Source organism: Myotis myotis, unplaced genomic scaffold, assembly GCF_014108235.1.
Source record: "Myotis myotis isolate mMyoMyo1 unplaced genomic scaffold, mMyoMyo1.p scaffold_m19_p_11, whole genome shotgun sequence".
NCBI classification, from domain to species: domain Eukaryota; kingdom Metazoa; phylum Chordata; class Mammalia; order Chiroptera; family Vespertilionidae; genus Myotis; species Myotis myotis.
The window spans coordinates 16,299,815-16,325,263 of record NW_023416315.1 but is presented as its reverse complement, the minus strand read 5'-3'; the positions used below and the strand labels follow the sequence as shown (position 1 = coordinate 16,325,263).

The following is a 25,449-nucleotide window of genomic DNA, read 5'->3' as shown; positions in this document are numbered from 1 at the left end:
TTCTTAAAATAATAAGTGTTTTATAAATTCAAAGCAACATAAATTTTGCCCTAGCCAGTATATCATTCACTTAAAAGTTAGCAACACTAATAAAAAATTTAGTATAGTATTTTTTAATTAAAGAATTCTTCAATGTGCAGCTTAACTAACATCCTGACATAGGGCACTGGTGTACCATAGAAGGAAGTTTGAGTGCTAGAGAGTAGGCTTGGGTCACAGCTATTACAAATTTTAACTGTTTTTATTTCTAAGTGTTTCTGTCATATTTGGAGAGACTTACATTTCACCCCTTTTGCTACTAGTATATTTTGTGACACATCTGGAAATAGAACTCATAATGGATATTTCATAAGGATGCTTTATAGACAATGAAAATAAGTGACTGTGCTATTACTGAAAACAGTGTGACATCTAAACCACCAAGCAAACTACTTCTAGAAAGGCACTGATACACACCAACAGCTGTCACTCAGATCTTTTTTGTGTGTAATTCATACATTTGCGTAGATAAGTATCTTATTCCAATAGTATTTTAAATAATTATTTTCTCATCATGCACACTCAGGTGAGTGGACAACTTGCTGAGGTACAAAGCAAAGCCTAAATTGTGCAACTCAATAAAGAAATGTCATTTCTGCAGGGTAAGTGCCAAGTGGGACCTACTCAAAGCGTTGATTAAAATAACTACATTACTTCTGAAAAATCTCAAATGTTCTTTGCAGTGTTATTTACAAAAGCCAATATTTAGAAGTAGTCTAAGTGCCCATCAGTAGATGAGTAGATAAAAAAGCTGTGGTACACAATGGATACTACTCAGCCATAGAAGAAGGAGAAGGGGGAGGGGAAGGGGAAGAAGAAGGGGAAGGGGAAGAGAAGAAGGAGAAGAAGGGAGAAGGAGATCTTACCCTTTGCTACAGCATGGATGGACCTGGAGAGCATTATGCTAAGTGAAACAAGCTAGTCAGAGAAAGCCAAGTACCATATGATTTCACTCATATGTGGAATCTAATGAACAAAATAAACTAACAAACAAAATAGAATCAGACTCATAGAGAACAGACTGACAGCTGCCAGTGCTGACAGCTACTTAGGAATATCTACCGATATCCCTAAGTAGCTTATTATAGACTGGGGATTGGGGGCTGGGTGGAAAAGATGAAGAGATTAAGCAAAAAAAAAAAAAACTTCATAGACACAGACAACAGTGATTATCACAGGGAAAGGAAGGGAATAGGTAGAAGAGGGTGAAGGGGGGATAAATGGGAAAGAGACTTGACTTGGGGTGATGAACACACAACACAATATACAGATGATGCTTTATAGAATTGTACAGCTGAAACCTATACAACTTTATTAACCAATGTCACCCCAATGAATTCAATATAAAGGAAAATAAATGAAAATAAAATAACTATATTACTAACCCCCTTCCAAAAGTCCCAAATAAGTACATCTATTTTTGTATACTTTCAGTATGTTCTCGCCAAATATTAGATTACATGGTTCCTGTGAGTTATTTTTTAAAATATTTCATATAATCAGCATCAATGAAACCATAAGCCGGTAAAACAAACAAAAAAAAACATATGCCATAGTCTTAAAGGTAGAAGTTCGACTGGTTTTGAACTTGTTTTCCTGACACACATGAGTTTTTCCTTGGTGCTAAATATTTGCCCAATTCCTCAAACCCTCTATCTTAATTTTATATAAAATTGTTATTATACAGAATGTATTTTTTTACTTTTTTACTTTATTTTTGTTGTTGACACTATTATAAATGTCCGCATTTACAACTCCCCTTTGTCCACCTCCACCCAGCCCCTGCCCGCCCCCCCTCCTTCCCTCTGGCAATCACCACACTATTGTATGTGTCTGTGTCATGCATATATGTTCTTTGGCTAATCCCTTCACCTTCTTTCATCTAGTCTTCCCTTCCCCCTTCCCATCTGACAGCTGTCAGTCTGTTCCATGCATCCATGCCTCTGTTTCTATTTTGCTTGTCAGTTTATTTTGTTCATTAGATTCCACATATAATTGAGATCATATGGTATTTGTCTTTCTCTGACTGGTTTATGTATTTTTTCAATCCCTAAGTAGCTTATTATAGACTTTCTGTGGCAATAGGTAATGAACTACAGTATTAAGTATTCCTCTGTACTATGGTGAAAATTTTTCAGTTTACCTTATTCATGACCCCATAATGGTTGGTATAAGCTATTTTAGTCCCCTTTTGGACCTGGAAATCCTCTCAGTTTAGAGCAGTTTGGATTCACAGAACAGTGCTAAACAACTAGTTCTGGTTTCTATATTTTATTAGTAACTAATCTCTAGAAACAAGAAAGAAACAAAGATTAAGCATAAACATTTTTGCCTTTCCTTCCATTTTATGACCATGATGATATCTGATACTTATCCGATAGCTGTAGTCTAGTATTCAGACTCTACACAATATGTTTCTATTCTTACCAATGACCCCGTGACTTTCTACTTGATTTGTAGTTGGTGAGGATACCTTACTATCGCTCCTCTGTAATATATTGAAAAAGAACACACCTAACTGGGTAAAATAGTCATTAATTATGTCCTTGTGGAGTATTTAGAGATCATGTAAATTGTGTTTTCATGAAGTAATGGTCTGCCAAGGTGTGTATGTGTGAGAGAGAGACAGAGAAACAGAGTTGATTTCCTGGTGTTAAGACAGACTGCTATTTCAGGAGGCATAGTTAAGTATTCAGTCCCCTCGATTTGTGCAGTTGTAGTTTTTGCATGGCCAAATCAAAAAGGGATAGCCATAAGTCCTTTTCCACAAAGCTGTGGTTGAACCATCATTTTCACCTTGATATCTTAAGAATCCAAATGGAAAGTATACAAGATGGTATTTGTTAAAGATAGAAAAAATAATACTTACTGTTTAATCTTCTCATAATTCTGAACATGCAAAAGGATCACCAAGAGGAGCCAGTTGATCATTCTACCTCCTTAGAATACTGAGATACCAAAGTAAATCCCATGTCCATTTATTTAGTTACAGGTCAGAAGTAAAAGCAAGACAAGATGTGAAACCGGACATCCGACAGCCTCCATTCACAGACTACAGGCAGCCCCCCCTGGACTACAGGCAGCCCCCAGGGGGTGACTACCAGCAGCCCCCACCCTTGGACTACAGGCAACCTCCGCTGCTGGACTACAGACAGCACTCCCCCGACACCAGGCAGTACCCTCTGTCAGACTACAGGCAGCCCCAGGTACCTCGGCCAATGAGATCATCGCAGGCCCAGGACCAAGACTTCCTGAAGTGCAAACAATGAAATAGAAGGGAGGCAGAGGAAAGAACACCCTTCTGAGATAGACAGCCCAAGTTCTATTCCTAGTTATGATATCATCTGGGTAACACCCACATCCTCAAAGCGCTCTGAATAAATAAATCTTTTTCAGAATAAAGCAGGACAATCAATCAATCCGTGGGTGAGTGGTAACGGGATGAACTAATTCCTGCTAATATTAGCTAGCTAATTCCCAGTATATTGTCTTGTCAAAGTTGGAAAGAAAAAAAAAAAGCTCTTATCTGGAATCTCCAATACAGATAATGCAGAAAATTTTACAGATGTCAGCAATGGAGGTATTTTACATCCATAATTATTTATATAGCCTCCTACCTCCCATTTGGTGGTAAAGGGCCAAGCCCCAATGCATAAGGATAAGGCCAAGCCCGGCTTCATCAACCAGCCTGCAACCTCTGTCACAAGCACCCAGTCCCTGTCTACACAACACTGGTTCTTATAATTATTTGTTCATGTTAGATGTGCCTTATGGCGACTTCCGTAGCCCCTCTGAGCTTCAGTTCCCTAAAAGGAGGGTCTTCCTTGCAGGCTATGGTGAGGATTCTACTTTAATGAAAAGCACTTAGACCAGAGCTTGGTAGCTAATAAATATTCAACTAGATAGCAAGATACAGATTAAATACAATTTCAATTAGTTGTGTTTTATTTAGGATTAAAGATCCCCTTTATCTCCCCCAAATTTTAAGAACATTGAAGGTCAGGAAATCTTGGACATACTGCATTTTATGTAAAAAACAAATTGATTGTCTGCACTCCAACTTGATATTCAGTCGTTTGTGCACAGAGTTGTAGTAAGACCCCCATTAAAATTTATTTTTCTAATTAGCAAACCTCTAACTTACACATATACACGTATGCACATACACAGGACTGGTGCATTTATTTATACAGCTCCACAGCACTGAATGAGCACACTCAAAGAAAGAGTATTGCCCAGGCCTATCTGCAGTAATTACATGTGAACCAAGTAAGCTAATGAACATCAATGTAAACAAGCTACCCAATGACCAAGGAAATTGTGCTCTGATCTGCTCAAACCTTTGGAACTTGGTCTTGCATTTTGCTGGACTGTGAAGTCAGATTGCGTCTCACAACACCAACTCATTTGGAACACATTAGAGGAGAGAGAGAAAACAGAGAGACTGAATACAGAAGCTTCTTTGATATTAAACGATTGTTTATTCCATTTTCCTCCTGGCCCCAAAGGACTTTGATTATTTCACCGTGGACATGGAGAAAGGAGCCAAAGGATTTGGGTTCAGCATTCGCGGAGGAAGGGAGTACAAAATGGATTTGTACGTGTTGAGGTTGGCAGAAGATGGGCCGGCAGTAAGGAACGGAAGGATGAGGGTAAGGACAGTCCTGTTTATAAAACTGCCTAATTCTGAAAGAAACCTGGGGTGGTATTAGCAGAGCGCTGAAGCATGCTATTAAGCAAACAGATGATGTAGGTTTTACTTTCTTTCATTTCTTGACCCAGTTTTCTAAAGTTTGACCAAAAGTTATGTAAGAATTTGATCACTCATTTTCCTGCTTATAGTCTTCTAATGGACAGATAGTGTTTTACATATATAGTTTTCCTAAAGAGTAAACTAAAGAAAACGGGCAAAGTAATCTAAGAAGTGAAAACAGGGCTCCCTATTTTTCCATGGTTCGATGATTCAATTTCCATTTGAGAGCAAATCTTTTGAAATGTATTTTTAGCTTTATGCTTTTTTCTCCACATTTATTAATCAAATGGTTCTGTATTTCTTTGGAAATATTTCTGGTGTGTTGACTGGTCTTTCAGCTTTGATGTCGGGCAGACAGAAGCATTTGGAGAAAGGTGGACTAAGCTTCTTGGACACATGTTGTCCATAAATATGATAGCAGTGAGAATTTTCCAATTAGAGTGTAAGGCTAGAGCGTGTTTTTTAATGTAGAAGTTACTTTGAGGCTTCTGATTGATGGGTAACTGATTTTCATCTAAAGGTACAAAACAAAGCTTGATAACAATACAGAATGTTAGACTCTCTCCCTTTCTCTCTGTAAAATGGTGATTAGTAAGCACATAATAAAGACTAGTTATTATTATAAATAATATCTCAAATTCATTCTTGCCCACCCTCCTTACTCTTATAGTTACTACAGAAAAGCTGTGGTTCTTGGTTGGGTTCTTCCGCTGAGCCTCACAAACCAATTGCTCCTGGACAACTGAATAAATCTGTTATTCCTACCACCAACTCTACCATTTCTGGGATTCTCATTCCCACAGTGCAAAAGTAGTAAATTGTGTCTATTTTTCTCTCTCCCTTCATAATGCTTTGACGGCTGGGAAGTATCCAAGTTGGAATCTGAACCCAAGCAAAGCTGACTTGAGAGACACCTCCACCCCCGCCCCATCCAACACCAGCGTCCTCGACACGTGGTTTTAGAATAGGCCTCCGCATGGTTTCTTGGCTCTCAGCTTCCCTGTAAACGGAAGGGTACTTTCTAAACATGCTGAAAAGCCAACTCCTAAGTGGGTAAATAAAACAAAATTAACCTTTGCAGTGCAGATGAAAAGAGCAGCAGGAAGGCCATGAGTGAACCAGACCCTGCAAGAGAGAATAGCCCCACCCCGACTCCCGGTGGACTTCAGACATGGCCTGTGTGGATTTCAAGTAGCCAAATTTTTTTTAACAAGTGGTCTAAATGACTGGCTGTTCAATATATGCAATACTTCCAAGGCTTAGAAGCCTAAATATAGAAGTACTCTATGTAAAAAAAAAAAAAAAAAATACTTTTATAAAATACAAACCAGAGTAATGGTTCTCATTGTGGTCCCTGGTATCAGCATCACCTGGGAATGTGCTACAAATGCAAATTCTCAAGCCACACCATAGACCTGCGAAATCAGAAACCCTACAAGTGGGGTCATCCGGCTGTGTTTGTGTGATTCACCGCCAGGTGACTGGTACAAGTTAAGTCTGAGAACTGCTGAGTTAGAGGGAAGCTGTCATACACAGTGTGATGCAGGTGGGATGTGTGTGGCTTGGGCTTTGTTAATCCCCCCAGAGCTTGTCCAAGGAGATTCTTACCTTGTTTCAATGGTGTGCTAGAGGTCCTCAAAGCCATGTAAACACTGATTTAGAATTCATGGGCAGGTATTCAGTTGTATGAAAGATGCTTTATCTGGCCGATAGTAAAAATGAGCCCTCTACCTGGATTTCCAAAAAAATGGTATTTTAACTTCTTGTCAAAGATTAGAAAACTAAGCAACATTTCATCATTTTCCATGTCATTTTTATAAAGCCACCTATTCTTTCTGTGTATAAGCATATAAAAGGACTTATTATGCCCAGTTTTAGATAATATAGGTTAGTTTATTTTGGATTACAATATACATATATTTCTAGCATTAAGTTATCAAAAAAAAGAGCTACTTGGGAGTCACAGAGATTCCATGGATGAGCTTTTACTGCTTGATTTTATCTCCAATCTTTAAAATAAGGCTGAGGCTCGGGCTGGTGTGGCTCAGTTGGTTAGGCATCGTCCCATGGCATCAAAACGTTGCTGGTTCAATTCCTGGTCAGGGCACTTGCCTGGGTTGAGGCCTCAATCCTCAGTGTGTGTGCAGAGGAGAAGTATGGGAGGCAGCAGATCAATGTTCTGTTCTCACATCGATGTTTCTCTCCCTCTCCCTCTCTCTCTCTAAAAACCAATAAAAAATAAAATAAGGCTGAGAGCTTAGCAGAAATGGATGAATGCCGGGGTCCAACCCCAGCAGGTCCAGGGGTCCCCAAAGGTGTGGATAGAGTCGGCGAAGACTATCCACTCTCTTCCTATGGTGGAGTCCTATCCGTCCCGAGTGTGGGGCTTACCTAGGGGTCCCTGTTTGGGCGCCAGATGCCGGAGTCCAACCCCATCAGGTCCAGGGGTTCCCAAAGGCGTAGACGGAGTCGGCAAAGAAGGAAGGACACGGAGACAGCGTTCAGTTGATCAGCAGCCTAGAAGGGATCTCCAGCCAAGTTCTGGTCTGGATCTCCAGAGAGGTTCTGCTTAGGATCTCCTGCCAGGGTCTGTGTCCATGTTCCCTTGCTAGATTCTCCAGCCAGGTTCTGTCCAGGTTCTCCAGCCAGGTTCAGTCACCAGGTTCTAGTCAGGTTCTCTTGCCAATTTCTGTAGTCAGGTTCAGTGCAGGATCTTTTGCCATGTTCTCTCCAGCGAAGTTCTTCTGTCTGTGTAGGTTCCTTCTTCTGAGTTCTGTCTTCTTCATTCTGTGTTCTGAGTTCTGGCTCTTGCTGTCTTGTTGCATCTGTATTTATACCAGTTGATTCAATCCTATCAATCTCTATTACAAAGGTTAGGGCGTTTCTTATCTCCATTCCAGGGAGTAAAGATTATGTAGCTTAAGCACGATTGTTCGTAGTTAAAGTGATTAATTACCCGCCTGGCACTTAGTTAAGAGGTTTTATTCCCTCCCTAACTTCAGGGGAAAATCCCTACCTGGGGAAACAACCTTTCTCAGAGAGGAGACCTTGGTTAAAACACATAGTGCCAAGAAGGTGAGCAAACATATTAAGAACAGTATGCCATATGTGCCAGGTCCCTTGAAACAGCAAGCATGGACCGGCTCCCGGCAGATGAAAGAGTTCTTTTTCTGCTTTTTATGGATTACATTTGGTATTCAAATGTTTGAAGTTTTTCTCACTCATGAATTCTTATGGCACCCGTGGAGAATTTGTCTAGGGTGACAAAATCCATGTCAGGGAAAAGGGTTACTTCATTATATAAGTTGAAAGGTAGTCATATTATCCATTGTCTGAATTATATAAATATTTTGTTATCTGTATAAAGATCAATAAGTGTTCTTGATAATAGCACATAATTAATTCAGATCTTATTTTCATGTTTATTATCAGATTTAATGATTTAAAGCTAATCTTTTCCACCTTCATTAGTACTTATCTATAATTGGCAATAACTTTAAATTCACAGATGTATTTAAATTACTTCAACAAGGACCTGGACAACCAGTATTGGCGTGAATCAATGGTTTGATTATTTTAAACTAATACATAAACTGGATAACATATGTTACCAATTTGGAAATTTCACGCTGAAATTAATTAGGGGCCCATTTTTCATCTTTTCTTTTTCCATCTTATTTTAAAGTTCCCACTTAATACCATTAGGGCCCAGATAAATATAGATTTTAAATTTCTGCACATATGATGCTTATACAGCAATGGCTACTATGACTTGGTTCATAAAGTTCCAAAACTCCTGAGAAAAGTAGGTGAACTAGATGTTCGCAGGCAACCTTTAAAAATAACTTCAAGAAGAGACGCTAGCACCAGGTTCTTCCCAGCCTCTAAAATATGCAGGCACCGTTCTTCTATGCCTACACTAAACACAAACACATGCTTCATGATCCAATGTATTTGGAAAACACTTTATTTTTCCCTTTTTCATAATCAGAAACAGGTAATGATCTGGTAATAGCAGTATATCTTAGATTAAACCCAGCACAGTAGAATTGCTCAAATCAAAATGACTATGCAAATACTGGATGATTCTGGAAAATCATTTTCGGTAACAATGAATCACTGTGCCCTTGGTTTTGGGGTGTAAGTCATACTACTTTTGAAAACTTAGTTAATGTATCAGATGTAAGTCTCTGAAACTAAGACTTCCTGGGTCTTTTACATCCGTCTTGGTTGTAGGACAGTGGTGGTATGTGCCTGTTCAGTAGTATAAGACTTTGCTAAGAATACAAAGAAAACCAGTACAGTTGCAAGCAGTGGGGAGGAGGGGAGAGCACAGAGGAGGTGACTAGAGTGAGTGTAAAAGCAGCCTTCTCACACTGGGGATTCTAAGAAACATTGGCACAGATGTATATTTTTAAAGCATGCCCTTAGACATCCAAGTGATATCCCAGGCATCCAAGAGAATATTCATGAATCTTGTGATAGACAGCTAGATATATCCCAAGAGTGAGTTCCAGGTAAATGACTTGACTAGTCTTTCTGGGCAGCTGAGGCAATGAAAACTATCTTAGCAAAGATCTGTGGCAAATTAGACTGTTTAGCTTTCAAATCAATTAATAAATACTCACACAGAACATAGTTGATTTTTTCCTCCTTGAAAAGCACTGTATGTTTAGTCATTTTTTTTTTTTGTCAAATAAATTCTTTCTTTCTACCTGATGAAACAAGAGTCAGATTAGGCAAGCATCCTGATAAGGTACAATGGATTTCTTCAAAATATGAGAACCTGCCAATAGCAAACCAGGATCAAATAGTAGTGGGGAATTTACAAACCAAAGTTCAGATACATAAGAGAGGATAAGAAACTTTTTCAGAAGCTCAATTAGATGCTTATTTAAAAGAGAGGTTCCAGGATCCCTGTATCAGAAACATATAAGAGTAACTAAATAAATGGATTTAAAGATTCACTAAAAATATGACTCTTTGGGGCCCTTCTAAACCCTCAGCCTCACTCAGAACCTTCAAAATAAGCAAATCTAGTACATTTGCTGTATTAAAATTTAAATCATCAATCCACTTTGTTGAAAATAGAAAGAATGATATATACCTGATAGCACTGATGGGAGGACTTGAGAAATATACCATGAGATAGAATTGATATTTTTTATTACGACAAAAGAGTGAGGTATTCGGTTGTGAGAAGAGACATAGATATTAAGATATGTCATGGAATACAATTTAAGTTGAATAGTACAGTGAGAATAAACACCAAGAAAAACCATGTGACCATAATTACATGAAATAGTCATTTTATCAAAAAAAAAAAGTAGAGAATAACATGTTTTTACTTTAATTACTAGATAGTTTTTCAATATCAACATTAAAAGTTGAACGACAAAACAAAATACAATCTGTAAATGCAGAAAATAACGGGAATGGGGGCAGTCATCATGTCTGATTGCTTTTCTTCAGTCTTTCAAGTAGGCTAGTGTAAGAGAAACACAAATGACATTCAGATTTAATGAAACAATATAAGAAATTATTAGAAAATATAAGTGGATATATTTTTTAAGATTGTTTTGGAATTTGTAAAATAGTCCTAATAAAGTCAAGAGGGATAAAATTTTCATAACTGATGAATAAATCTCTGGTACAATGCTCTTAGGGACACAATCTAATTAAAAACTGAAGATAAATAGGAAACACAGGAAAGAATAATGAACATGCAAAATAATTTACTGGGGAAGCTCAGTGAAGCAGAGAATCTAGGAAATCAAGAGGCATTGGAGGGAAGAAGTAGTAGTTCTAAGTGTTAAAATAAAAATCTCAGAATCAACGTAAAAGAATCTGAAAGGAGATCAAGTTTTCTCTTGAAAAAGGTAAAATATTAACCCTGTTTCATAAAAGTATAATACAGTAATCCCCCTTATCTGCAGTTTTGTTTTCCATAGTTTCAGTCACTCACAGTGAACATGGACTGAAAATATTAAATGGAAAATTCCAGGAAAATAAATTCATAAGTTTTAAATTGCAGACCATTCTAAGTAGCGTGATGAAATCTCTCGATGTCCCACTTTGTCCTTCCTGGGACAAGAATCATCCCTTTGTCCAGCATAGCCACGCTGTACATGCTCCCACCCATTAGTCCCTTAGTGCCGTCTTGATTAGCAGATCAACATTGGAGGTATCATAGTGCTTCAAGGAAGCTTATTTTAATTAATAATGGCCCCAAAATGCAAAAGTTGTGATGCTGACAACTCAGATATGCCAAAAAGAAACTGTAAAATACTTCCTTTAAGTAAAGAAGTATGTATATATGGGGCGGGGGAGGCGGGGGGGACATAGTATATAGGATTTGGTACTACCACAGTGGCATGAATGCACTAAGGATCTTGGAACGTATCCCCATGGATAATGGAAGACCACTGTATATTCCTCATTTCCATAAAACATATTTATATTATAAAAAAAGAACATTTTAACTTCATCTTAACAACTGTATAACAAATGTATGCCTACTTAGCATTATATGTTTATTTATTAAATGGTTTACTTTTTTCCGGAAACTTATGATACAAAAGTCTGCCTGCAGTGGGCCTTGGGTTACCTAAAACATTTTGTTAGACTGAACAATGTGCAAAAAAGGTACTGCTTACCCACCTTTAAAAAAAAATTCCCTGATAGCAGCTTCTTTTGTATTTGTCACCTCTCCTTCTGTAGTAACATGACTAACCTGTGGTTACAAAATGAAAGTATTTTTATTTTACATTTTGTCTTTATCAAACATAAGACCATTTAGAAGAATATTTTTAATATATGGAGCAGGTATAAATTAACCGTGGTTCCAGCACCCATGAACGGTAGCCTGATGTAAAAAACCTTACCTATGTCCCATGATTCCGTTCTCCTCCTACTCTCCAGCCCCGGGGGTGACCATCACCCTAAGTAAATACTTGCCATTCTTTCCAATTTTACCACATATGTGTATACCTCTCAACTACATCATCTAGCCTTGCTCACTTTGTGAACTTTATGTAAATGAATCATACCATAAATGTTCTTCTCTGGGTTTTTTTTTTATACTTTCTGTTCATAAGACTCATTCAAGTTGATACATAAAGCTGTAGCTTATGGCCACTGCTATAAACTACTCCATTGCATGAATATGCTACATTCTGTAATAGTTAACTATGGATATTTAAGATTTTCCCTGTCAATGGATATTTGGGCTATTTCCAGCTTTTTATAACTAACAATCCTTGTACATTTCCTGCCGCTCGTGGGCAAGAATTTCTCTAGATCAGACTATATACCTAGGTGGTCACATATTTAACATAATTAAATAACACAAATATCTTTTCCTACATGGTGATACAATTTATATTTATACCAGCAATGTCAACACATTTCCCTCATCATCTGTAAAGATGAGATTCTTTATGATGCCCTTTGATGAAAATATCTTAATTTTTGTGTAATTGCCTTAATCAACTTTTTTCTTTACAGTTTCTACTTTCTGTATCAGCTTTAAAAAATAATTCACTCATATTCTTAAATATATCCTACATCTTCTTCTAAAAGTTATACAGTTTTTCTTTTCATATCTAAGTCTTTAGTCACCTATAATTATTTTCTCTGTATAATCTAAGGTAGAAATCCAATTTCAGTTTTTCCATGTGGATAACCACTTATCACAGCACCATTTCTCCCCTATCTGCGATGACAGCTCTATAATCAACAAAAATTCTGTAACTGCAATGGTCTTTTTATAGATTATCTATACTGTCCTGATGGTCTAATTGTCTGTACCTACATCAATGTTCTGTTTTATCTGTATAATAATATATTTATAATAATATAGAAAATATATAATATATCTTTATAATAATATATAAACTTGATATAATCCATTATTTAGTTTTTCCATAAACTAATCAAACTTTTATAGTTTTTTCCATAACATAGCTACAAATATTTTGCAAGATTGATTCTAGACCCTTTGTATATTTTATTTTTGCTCTTATATATAATATTTTAATGCAACATTGAAATATACTATTTGTTACCAGTAAAAAGAAAGTTGATTTTTTTACATACTGATCAATCATCCTATATAATAAAAGCCAAATATGCAAATTGTCCCCTCGACTGGGAGTTTGACCAGGAATTCGACCAGGGGGTGTGGCCAGCCAACCTCCCATGGCCCCTCCCCCTGGCCGGCCCCAGCTGCTGGCAGTGGCAGGCTGCCAGAAGAAGGGAAGCCCCAGCCACCAGCCAGCAGCCACTAGGCACCCTACCTGTGCACGAGTTTCGTGCACTGGGCCTCTAGTATCATATATAATTACTAAACTCGCTGATTAATACAAATAATTTATCTGTAGCTACCTCTGACTTTTATACATAGATAATCACATTTTCTGCAAATAATTAAAGTTCCGTGTCTTCTGTGTTCTTTTGTTTATTTTTCCTTATTTTACTGCACTTACTCAGCTCCCAGTATGATGCTGAATAAAGGTAGTCAAAGCAAGCACTCTTGTTTTATTTCTAATGTTAAAGGGAATGCTTTTAACATTTCACCATTAAACATAATGTTTAATGAGTTTATATAACTTTTATCAGATTAAGAGTATTCCCTTCTATTATTAGTTTGATAGAAAGTTTGTATGAATACATGTTGAATTGTATGTACTATTTCTACATCCATAGAAAGTATCACATGATCTTTTTTCTAATATGCTAATTAATATGACATCATATTAATGAGTTTGTATGTTAAATTACTCTTGATTTTCCTACATAAGCCCTCTTTATTTATGACATATTTTTTATACATTGTTCAATTCAGTTTTCTGATATTTCCTTTAGGGTATTTGTATTTATGTTCTTGAGTAAGATTGGCTAATAATTTTCTTTTCCTTGAATGATTACCATTATTCTAGCTTTACAAAGTGAAAAAAAAATAATTCTTTCTGTTGTTGTCATTGCTGTTGTTGTCTGGAAGTTTATAGATTATCTATACTGTAAGTTAGGATTGTCCTTGAATGTTTGGTAGAACACACCTCTGAATCCATCCAGACCTAGTATGTTTTCTTCGTGTGAAAATGTTAAGCCCCTCACTACTTTTCTATAATAATTAGGGTATTCCTCAAGTTTTCTATTTCTTCTTGAGTTGGTTCTGATGAATTTCTTTTTTTTTCTAATAATTTATCTAGTTCATCTTAGTTTTTCAAAGTTTTTCTGTTATCTTCTCACATTTTTAATGTTTGAAACATTTGTAGATATGTCTAGTTACTCATTTATTTGACCCTAGTTTGTGTATTCTTTCTGTTTTTCTTTATTAATCATGCTAGAGATCTATTTTGAATTTTTTTCAAGAACCAGCTTACATATGTATTCTCTCATTAATTTATGTTTTTTTATACTTAATAGTTCTCTCTCTACATTTTCTTTGGGTTTACTCTCTTCTTATTTTTCTTGCTCCTTAGGTTGGATGCTTAGCTCAGTAGTTCACAGGTTTTCTTAATTTATAGTAATAATGTGTGAATTTAAGGCTATAGTTTTGATATGTAGAATGTTAGTTACTTTAAGTTCTAAATATATTCAAATTTCCACTATGATGTTTTTCTTTGACTCGTGGGTTATTTAGAAGGTGGTTCTGTTTGGCATTTTTTAATGTATTGGAATTTCCAGGTTAGTTGTGTATACTTGATCTCTAGTATAATTTCATTGTCATCAGAGAATATATTCTATATGATTTCAGTCTTTAAAATTTGTTGGTTCTTGCTTTTTGTGGCCTTATATTTGTTTCATTTGTTAAATATGATCCATGTGTGCTTGCAAAGAATGTGCATTTCATAATTGTTGAGTGCCGTATTTGATATAGACGTGTCCATTGGATAAAGCTTGATTATTGTATTATTCAAATATTTGATATGTTTACAAATTTTGATCTATTACATATTGAACTAGGTACTTGAAACATTTTTTTTTTTGGTAATGATTTTGTTAAGTGTTTTGATCTGTCAGTGTTTACTTTTGTATGTTTTAAAGCCATGTTATTTGGTACTCAGATATTTGTTATATTTTCCAGGTGAATTGAATCTTTTGTCATCATGCAGTAACTTACCATATCTCTGTCAATGCATTTTAATTTCAAGACAAAATGTGTTGTAAATAGTACACTAGGTTTCTTTGTCTCATATGTCTCTTTTATCTTTTGCTTTCAAACTTTCTCTATCCTTATTTTTGTGTTTCTCTGGTCTTTATAGCTGGATTTCTATTTTTAACAATTATCTTCATTGGATCATTTATGCCAACATACATTAATTTTGATTACTAATATTTTATTTAATTATATCATTTTATTCTGTCTCTTCTCTGTTAGTCTGGATTTTTCTGTGTCACTCTTTTTTATTCTCTTTATTTGTTTTGAATAGTCTTTGGGGTTCCAGTTTATGTAGATATCTCCTTTGTAGCCCCCAAGTTATCTTCTCTATCCTTAATGCCCAGATATCAAGCTGGAAAGAAGTTTCCCAAGAATCGGCAGGTACTTTCTGGGTACAAGGTCCTTTTGACACGTGTTTGCCCTCCAGGAGTCCTACATTAGCTTTGTTTTGGGCATCAGAAGATTCGTTACTTTCTTGCCTGTTCAGCATGGTAAGGTCATCCCCTATATTATCAGAAACAGGAGTTTGTCACATTTATCTTCAATGAGCAAATTACGGTTGCCAAAACTGCTTTCACTCTTAGAACTGGAAATTAGTCTCCCTCTCACTGTCTCCATGTGGGAGCCCCAGAGGGTGTCTGTCCTACATGTGCCCACTGCAGTATTCTGCAGCACACCTCCTCTCCTTCTTCTCCAACTCCAGTCCCTTTTGTGTGGGTCAGGGGCCCACAAAGCCATGGGTGAGTCCTTGCTGCTGCTACAGCCCTGCCTGAGGACAGCCAAGGCGCTGACTCTGGGTGGTCCCAAGGCTTCCAGCCCTCGTGGTGCCCACACTACTGGGTTCTGGGCAGAGAGAAGCATGGTCTCCTCCTCACCCTCTACCACACCTTGCCACCTCAACACTGTAGCAGCTCTGCTTGGGCCCACCGTCTCACAAAGGTGAGGATGGTCACAAACTCACACGCCTGCAGGGCTGGGCAGGGAGCATAAATGAGTGAAGAATGGAGCAGCCACTACTAACCTAGGCCAACTGCTGATCAGGGGGATGCTGGCTTCCTCCTTCTGCATTTCTGAATTTTCTTGTTGTTGTTTTAAAGAAAAAGCATAAATCTGTGTTTTTAAGAATTAAATTGGAAAAAAATTTAATTTATAAAAGCTGTGCAGGCAAAAAAAAAAAAAGTCTATTGGCAATGTGAGGTTTCCAACTGCCCTACTTTTGTTATCTGCTATAAACAGGTACTGGAGAGAGGGGAGGTGGAATGACTGTGGTCAGGGAGGGGGGAGCAGTTGCCACACCAGCAGGGTCAGGTCCCACTACAGCCAATCCAAAGTGCTCTCTTATGCCCTGATATGCTTTTAGAGAGATTAATGTAGAAACGTTCGATATGCCTCAGAAATGTGCATGCTGAGAAAATTCTGTGTAAACTTTTGATCTTGTGCCTCATTTCTGTACTTGACATTTTGAAGATGGTTTTTACTCCGAGGAAACTTATTTTGGGGGCCCAAATTGTTTCCTGATTGTTATTTCCTGCCAGGTCTAAGAGGCGTCTGCTGTGGGAGGGGACACGTTTGGTAGTGTGCAGATTCCTGGGGACCGCTCAGAAGCACCCCGTTTTACCTTCCACTGGACTGAGTTTGCTTCTGAGACATAAATGTGTAGACCTGCTTAGCTACTTGAATTTGGGGAAGAGCTCTCTTCATATCTTGCTTTTATCCTGACTTTAAACTTGAATGGCATGACATTATGTCTTAAATTAATTTGCCCTTGAATCCAGAGAAGCCAAACAGTGAGGCTGTCTCCCTTAGCAACAAGAGACTGTCACACACAGAATTTCTCAGCAGGAAATAGCTGGGTAAAAATAGTGAAAGACGCCCATCAGTGGATCTACCTCAATCTGACGCCTCTGGTCACTGACACACATTGAAGAACCACTTCACTTCCTTTGTTTTCCATCGGCTAATCTAAGATACTTTCATTGTCTCTTAAACTCAGTTTCTTCCTTAACCTAAAGACTCTGTCTTAGTGACTTCCCAGTCCACTCCCTATCTCAGTCCCTTTCCTTTTCCACAGTTTCTTCCTCTATTGTAAGGCACTAGGGGGCAGTAATAAGAGTAGGAGCCTCTCAGACCTGATATGCACATTCTGGCTCAAGGACTCACTGGCTATCTAGCTCTGACCTTGAACAAGTTACCTGCCAGAGGCTTACAGATGGCTGCTCTATAGCTCTGTAACCAAACACCAGGCCTCCTCTGGGCAGCTTCAGGACTGTGCACATTGGGTGGGGAGGGAGTGAGTGTCCTTCTGGCCAGCTGAATGAACCCTAGCAATTCATAGAATGACAGCATGTCATCCTATTCTGCAAGTTATGTAACAGAGAGTCAATCTTACTCATCTGTAAAATGGGAATTATATCTTCCAGAAAGGGCAAAGTGCCTAGTTCAATATTCCTACGTTTTCTTCTCTATTCTTACCCACCCCTCTTTACCCCAAGACCTATACTTCTCCATACTCTGAGCTCACATATGCAGAATGCATGTTTCAAATACTAACCAACTTGTATTTGCCTCCCTCCACCCACCTACCCATCCAGTCTATTACATAAGATGGTTCTTTTTCAAAACACCAATCTGTTCTGTCTGCCCATTGCTTAAAACCCTCCCATGCACCCTATTTCTTTCAGGGTAAAGATGAGATCCGTCACCAGACTGTTGATGCCCTGCGTGTCCTGGCCTCCCTCCCCCACTCATCTCACCTGAGGCTCCCCTTGCTTCCCATCATCACACCAACCCATGTGCAGTCTCTGATAGTTCTCCGTGCTTCCTCCTGCTCATGGGGCTTTTACACAGGTTGCTCCCTCCTTCTGAAATGCTCTTCCCTCACCCCTTCCCCTGGTTAACTCCTCCTTGTCCAGCTCCAGCACCTCCTCCCAGAGAATCCAGTCAGGTCACCCTCACCTGTCCCTGGCTCACATCTTCACAGCATTTTTTCACGGCGCTAACTATACAGTTTTGTGTGTGTGGTGATGTTATGAGGTCTGTCTCTCAGGGTATGAACTCCATGAGATCAGGAAAGATGTTGCTCTGTGCTCCCCACTGTACCCCAGTGCCCAGCACTGTGCCTGGCACATGGTGAGCACGCAGTAAGTAGGTACTGCCGAATGGATATGTGAACAGAAACCGCTGAGGAGCAGAGCACTGCAGGCGTGTTTGCCAGCTCTGCAGGTCACCTGCCATGCTCACCAAGTACCTGGCCACAAAGGCGCCTGATGAACCAGGACATGGGATTCATAAATAACTGAGTATATGAATACAGGAGGCAGATTCAGTCTAACTTACAGGAAGCTTTTTATGCCTAGTGCCTCACTGACATGCACTGTCCTCTTTGGGGCTCATTTAACTATTACAAATGTTGTAGTAGCAGTGAGGGAGTGTACGTAAAACCTTATGTGCCTCTCGCTTTTTTTAAACAATGTGGCATTTCAAGTCTTGTTTTCCTCATGCATAAACTCCCTCTCATCATGTATGAATGACAAGGTAAGAATGGAAATAAAGGAAGATAAGGTCAAGCAGGAAATAATGAAGGATTTCAAAAGCATGAGGTATGCAAAGCAGGACAGAATAAAGGGTTACACGACAGGAACGCTGGAGCCTATTGGGAAAGGTATACAGGGAGGCAGTGCAATTAGTCGAATGACGGGAAAACCAGGCTTTGGCAGAATATCAGAATGCTGCAGAACGGAGCCCGGTCACGTCAAGGCAGATAAATGAGCTAAAAAGTTTGATAAAATCCAAAGCCTGAGTGAAGAAAAGATAGCAAGCACTTAAGAATCAAGTAGTCCAACTGGAGAAACACAGCAGGTGTCTGAGCTTGGGTAGATGATCCCAGGGCCCCTGCACTGAGAACATCATTGTTACATCACCTCCGGGTGCCGGCACTCAGCAAACACAGAACGCTCATCTGTGCATAAAGTTAGCGCCTTTGCATGTCATCACAGCCCGCGTCGCTGAGCCACCGGTTGTCTCTCAGCCTTCACTCTGAATCACCCTTCAGATCGTCTGCAAATGTGAGGTTTTTCCTTTATAGTGTGAGTTCTACTCCAACCCTTTTATGGAGGGAAAGAAAACCCTCTCACCAAGATCAAGCCCATTACCTTTTTCTTTTCAGTGTCTGACCTGAACACTGTGTTAAATGAGCTACACGCATTCCTTTCAGGACTGAGGGAGAGCGTTGTCTTGATTAGAGAAGGGAGCCATAGGGAGCAGAGCCGGCTGGCATGAGACGCCATTGGCAGTTATGCGGGCTCATTATGCCATGTGGGGAGGGCTCCGTCCTCTCCTCTGTGCCTCCTGTTGGCTGCCCAACTTTGAACCATTTCCAAAGCAGCTTCCCCTGAGGGCTAGTTAAAGGTTTGGTAAGGAATCAAAGGGTCAGTGTTAGGGTGGCATCTTGGTGGTGAAAGAGAGTAGACATGGAATAAATTAGAAGTGAGGAGAATCTTTGCATTTTAATTATTCATGGTTTTTATTGTTTGTTTGTTTGTTTTTTTGGGGGCTGTATGTTTGGCGGGGAGGTAGTTGCCTAAGGAAGAGAATGGGAAAGTTACAAACCACTGCTGTGATGTGAAAAACAGCCTACTGGCCTCTTCAATGAGGAGAAGATTTGTGAACATAGTTTCCTCTCTTATACTAAAAGCCATCATTTCTCAGTCTTTATCTGAGAATAAATCAGAATCTCTTCTCATGAAGTGTATGAAATGTCTTTCCATTGTTTATGAAAAGCCATTCCATGTCTCCCCAGCACCTGAAGCCCTCCGGAGGGTGGGCAAAGTCGCTCGGTTGGCCCAGTCTCCCACTCCATGTCTATTTTAATGAGAAAAATGGACGGTGTGGAATACACCTTGATCCTGGTTCACACAGGATTGGGTTTGCAGGGCAGAGCAATTCAGAAGATATCGAGAGCCATGTGCTCTGTTCTTCAGCCGTGATTGCAGGCATTTCACAGCCCTCCTCTGAGGTGCCCCAGTCAGTGTGTTGCCTCTTGGGCATATACCATCCTCAAACCGTGACCCCTGCTTTCCCCGCGGCTTCCTGACACCTGCCCATGGGACTGTGCCGCCGCCTCCTCCAGGTGAAAAAGTCATTACTGTGTATGACTCCTGCCTGGTTCCACTTGACGAGTTACCTGTTTTGTAATAAGTACTTCTCTACATTGGAAGCCATCGCCTCTTCTTGATCCTGTGTAAAACACGGTGACCAAGGCAATCTTGTCTCATTATTTGGTCATTTGGGGAGGTGTGTATTGGCATGTCTCCTAAATGCTTAACCTGAATTTCCAGCTGCCTATTGGACGTGCAAGGCACTCATTTTCCATTTCGAACCAGCCACCAGCTCTTGACATGATGCCATCTCAGTGTCCCAGGTCTTTGTGTAATTATCTGCCAAGAGGGTGACTATACCAGTGGTCCTTAGGCCACTGTCAGCAATATTAGCCTCCTGCAGGAAGAAAAGGAGACATCTCAATCTATTAGCATTACTGTGCTTGTGTATGAGCCCTTAAGAGAAGAATACTAAGCCTCAACCCAAGCATGCACCCTGACCGGAAATCAAACCATCACCTCCTGGCTCATAGGTTGTTGCTTAATTATTGAGCCACGCCGGCTGACTCCAGTTTTCTTACTATTAGAAATATCGCTGTTACGGACATTCTTATAAAGGTCTCCTGGTACACATGTGCAAGGTTTTCTCTCGGGAAAAATTTCTGAACCTATTCCTAAGAGTAGATTTGCTGGGTCCTGGGTTTGAGCAACATCAAATTAACTAAATAATGCCAGAAATTTTTCTAAAGTGTTTGTAACAATATGTAAACTCCTAGATGCAGTATATGAGTCCCCGCTGCTTTATATCCTTGTCAACATTTGATATAAAATTGATATTAAATTTCTGTTAGTATAGTGGATATGAAATGCTATATCATTATGGCTTTAATTTTCTTCCTGATTACTAATGAACATCTTTTTATGTTTGACTTATCCATTTTCATCTTCTGTGATACTTAAGTTGATGTCTCTTGCCCACATTTCTATTATTATTGTCTTTTCCTTATTGGTTTTTATACATGATGGATATTGTCTTTTTGTTGGTTATATGTATTGCAAATATCTTTTCCAGTTTGTGGCAGCTCCTTTTCCTTTATGATCTCTTTTGATGAAATCAAATTCTTAATTTTCATAAACTCCAATATATCAATGTTCTCTATTATTTGCATGTTTATGTTTTCATAAATCCTTTCCTGTCTTAAAGCCATTTTTCTTGAAGTTTTAAAGTTGGACTCTTCGCATTTAAATTCATAATCCATCGGGAACTGGTTTAGTATATGGTATGAGGTAGAGATTTTTCTTAAAAGATGTTTAACCACAGCATGTAGTTCATTATAATTTACAGTAAAATTTAATGTTAGATTATAAACATCTTGATATGTAATTGTGTATCGTAATCATCTCTGTATCCTCCACTCTCTTAGCACAACACTGTGCACCTAGTGGGCAACCAGGAAGATCAGAATATCATGGCCACTGGGTACCTCCCACATGTCCTTACATGTGCTTCTGACAACACTAGGAAGATAGCACCGTAGCCAGTTGCATAGCAGCTTCTTTCTCCATCTTGCTGGGCCCCTCCTCTGCCCCACTCCATCCTCCTCAGATGTTCTCTTAAGCAGCATCCCTGCTCCATTCCTCATATACTCAGCCAGGGAGCATTGGAAATGGTCAGCCAGTTTGTTTGTTTTGATCAATAATAAGCTAATAGTATTTCTCCCAGGACTATTTTAGGAAGCCAGAGATAGGCCTCAGCCTGGTAGAACCAATGCCAGCCTGTGTTCAGATAGTCCAGCAGGGCTCAGACGTCACCAATCTTGGAGAAGTATCTGTTGTGTTTTTGGATGCCCGTCTCCTTAACCACAGATTGCCTGTGAAATGAAAATTCCAATGGCTTCACTTCGCTTCTCCACCACCAGAGTTCGTTAAGATGACACTAAGTACAAAGTTCTTTTCTGAATCATGAAAACATGAAAGGGAAATATTTCAATTCACAGTCTAGATATATTCATGTGTGCTTTTTCTATGCCTTTAATTCTGAACAACTGAGTACGTATTTACGAGAATAAACATTTCTAGAATGTGCAGGGTGCTGAGGGTGGCAGAGCAGTTTGAGAAAAGGGGTCTGGATTTGGCAGATCCCAGCTTAGTCACTTGCTGGGTTTTCTCAGCTTCCTCCTCACAAAATAGAGATCAATACATACTTACCTTGCAGAGTTTTTGTAAAAATTAAGTGAGCTAATGAAAGCAAGTGCACAGCACCGCATGGTGTGTTCTAGGTCATCAGTAAGTAATTGAAGGATGATGACCATGATGAAATAGTGAGGGAGGAGGAGGAATGACTATTGATTATGATGAAATAACCAGTCCGGACTCTTCGGGAATATATACTTTATGATGCTTTCATAGATCAACAACTCAGAAATAAAGCTGACTGCAGTAAGAGCTAGAATTAGTGTTACCTTATTTTCAAAACAAAAATTGAAATGTGATTTGATAAGTAAATGAGTCCAAGTACATATTAAGATCTAATATTAGAAGCTGGGGTTGTCCCAGAATATCGGAGACACGCAATCCCTATAATTATAATACAAGCACCGATCATTTGCCCTAGGGAAGATCAGTTTTGTCTTGGAGGGAGCCCTCGGAGCAGGTGATGTTTGAGTGGGTCCGCACGTGCCTTCACAGGTAGGTATGAGGAAAGGGAGGAGCAACTCCAGAAAGCAGAGGGAGCATCAGAACAGGACAGTGGCGTATAAGACTTGGCCCTTCTTCAGGTGCCTTTTTATTATATAAAAAGATTATAAATAATCCTCAGGACGCCAAAAAATCTCCTGGGATAGGAACGGAAGCCAGGAAGTAAGATGTGGGTAAAGAAAGCAGGAGCCTGAGTGCCAGCCCATACCCACACCTGTTTCAGTCAAAGTACCTCTGCTCTTTTGTATAATTTATTGCTTACTAAAAGGTAAAAAATATATATGTTATTGTGTAGTGTGTGTACCGCTTCCTTGTTTTCTATAACTAATCCTTATGACCCGTTAGGTGACCCTGTGATGTAATTTGCTTTTGTTATTTGTCTTGCAAAATTGTTTGGGCCCTATCTGGGACAGAGGTCAACAGAGTTGTGTGATGTCACTCAGGTCTGGGACCAAACTGATTTAAAAGACGGGCAGCCCAACGAGGGTGTGGAGCAAGCACAAGCCAGACCCTTCTGGCATGTGGATGAGGAGTTGAGCTGGTGACCTGGAGCAGTCAGTATCGGATTCTCCTAGGGAGCACCGAAGGGAAGCATGCCAAGTGCAACGTGGCAGCTCCCTGCCTGGGCCCCAGAGGGATATATATATACTTTTGAGTAGGCAGGCTCCTTTGGGATAGATACGTTTCATGCCTGAGCTCTTTGAATTTCAGAAGATAAATTGGAGAGTCTCTAGAGAGAGAAAAACAACTCGATGTGTCACATGGGGATCTACACGGAATGTTGTCATCCACTGTTAGAAGAGTGTAAGACTCAGTGAATTGTAGTTTTTTCAACTGTGGGTTGTTAGTGTTCCCACTCACTTGTGCGGTCTTTTTTAATTAGCTACACTATTCATTAATCTGGCCACATCACAGTGTGTTGGAATGAAACGAGTGCACGTACATTTTCCATTTAGCTCTCAGGTGTCCAAGTGGCAATAAGCCTTACATTTAGAAATGGCAAACTAGACAATAGAACTACATTGGAAATGTCTGAGAGAACATGTCAACAGTTACAACAATGGGACAATGAAGTGTCATAGCTCTCGATGACATGCTTCTTAGGGAAGCTCATACTTCACATCGATCACAATAATAGATGGCACCAGTGTCCTTCTATTAGAGAGGCAATAGCTCTACTTTTTTAGTGATATATTATTGCTTTTCAACTTGGGTGGAGAATATCTAAATTTGAAAAGGGCTGATGGCTTCTAAAAAGCTCCCTAGGTAATTCTGATGCATACCCCTGGGTAAGGCCCACTTTTGAATAAGCTGGATAGATAACTGGGCATTAAATCAACCACTATTGTAAAAGATGTAAGGCCAAGAAAAAAGTGAATCCTTTATAGATCAGTTTCTTTCTAAATATTTCACTAAGAAAATGACAGGATGGTTAAAATAATCCTACTTTTATTTATATGATTAATTTAAATTTTTAGAAAAATTATGTTTACTTTTCTTAAGACCTCGTAAACAGCTATGGGTTAACTTCTAATAAAATTTTTGTCTGCAAATCACTATGAAAATGTTTGAATTAGTAATTGGTTCTTATTATAATTTATGATAATTTAAAATTGAAGTGGAAAGTTGGTGTAAATATTGTTTTTAAACCCAAAATTCTGATATTCACTATATGCAACCTAAAGATGTTTGAAATTATTTGTATTTGAAATGATGGTAAGAGTGAGACTAAAAACTTCCAGTCCTACAAGATTTCCAGATGTATGTGGAAGGCGATAGTAATGAAAACAATGGGAGTGCTGGCACTGGTATGGTCCAGTTGATCAAAGAATATATACTGTGGGAAGTCTAGCAAAAGACAGATGGGTGTGGAGACTTAATATGCAGTTGAGGCAACATTAACTACAATGAAGAGAGTGAAGGACAGATTCTTGATAACTGGTGCTAAGACAAGTGGTTATCCATACAGATAAAAGTAAACCTCTACTTCAACCCATACACAAAAATCAGCTTTAGGTGGATTGAAGACTGAATGTGAAAAGCAAACTATTACAACTTTTAGAGGAAAATATAGAGAATTTTTTTCCATTTGGGTTGAAAAGAATTTTTAAATAAATCATTAAAAGCCCAAACCACCATAAAGAAACATTACTGATAAATCTGATTCCATTAAAATGTTAAGTGTCTCTATGACAGAACACCATGAACCAAGTGAAAAGGTAAGCCTCACATTAAGAGAAATTATTTGCAATACATAAAACAGAAAAATGCATGCTATCCCGCATACAAATAATAAAGAACTTTTATGAATTAATAAGAAGATAATCTAATGGGGAAAAATACATGGTGAAAATATTTATAAAAGAAGAAACTCAAATGGCTAGTAACATCTGCAAAGATGCTCAATATTAGTAAAAAACCAGTTAAAGCAATAAGATAACATTTTACATTCATAGGACTGGCAACAATTTAAATGTCTGGAAATTCCAAACATTGGCAAGGATGTGGGGAACTGGGAACTCTCATTCAATATTGGTGATAAAGTATATTGGTGCTGCCACTTTAGAGACCAATTTGGCAACATCAAATAAAATTAAAGATATACATCTTTAAATCAGCACTCCACTGCTATGTGTATATCCTGTTCTTGCTCAAATACACCAGGAGACATTTTCAACAATGTTTATTGCAGCATAGTT

The 25,449-nt window shown here is 38.7% G+C and overlaps 1 protein-coding gene across 1 annotated transcript in view; it reads left to right on the top strand.

The window, feature by feature from the left end:
* The window catches only part of MAGI2 (membrane associated guanylate kinase, WW and PDZ domain containing 2), a 1,152,561-nt gene that overhangs the window by 1,049,727 nt on the left and 77,385 nt on the right, over nucleotides 1–25,449 (top strand). Inside the window, exons 19-20 of the mRNA XM_036327675.1 lie at nucleotides 3,026–3,245; nucleotides 4,548–4,691. Of these exons, the coding sequence (XP_036183568.1) occupies nucleotides 3,026–3,245; nucleotides 4,548–4,691 (364 nt within the window). The remainder of the gene's footprint in view (nucleotides 1–3,025; nucleotides 3,246–4,547; nucleotides 4,692–25,449) is intronic.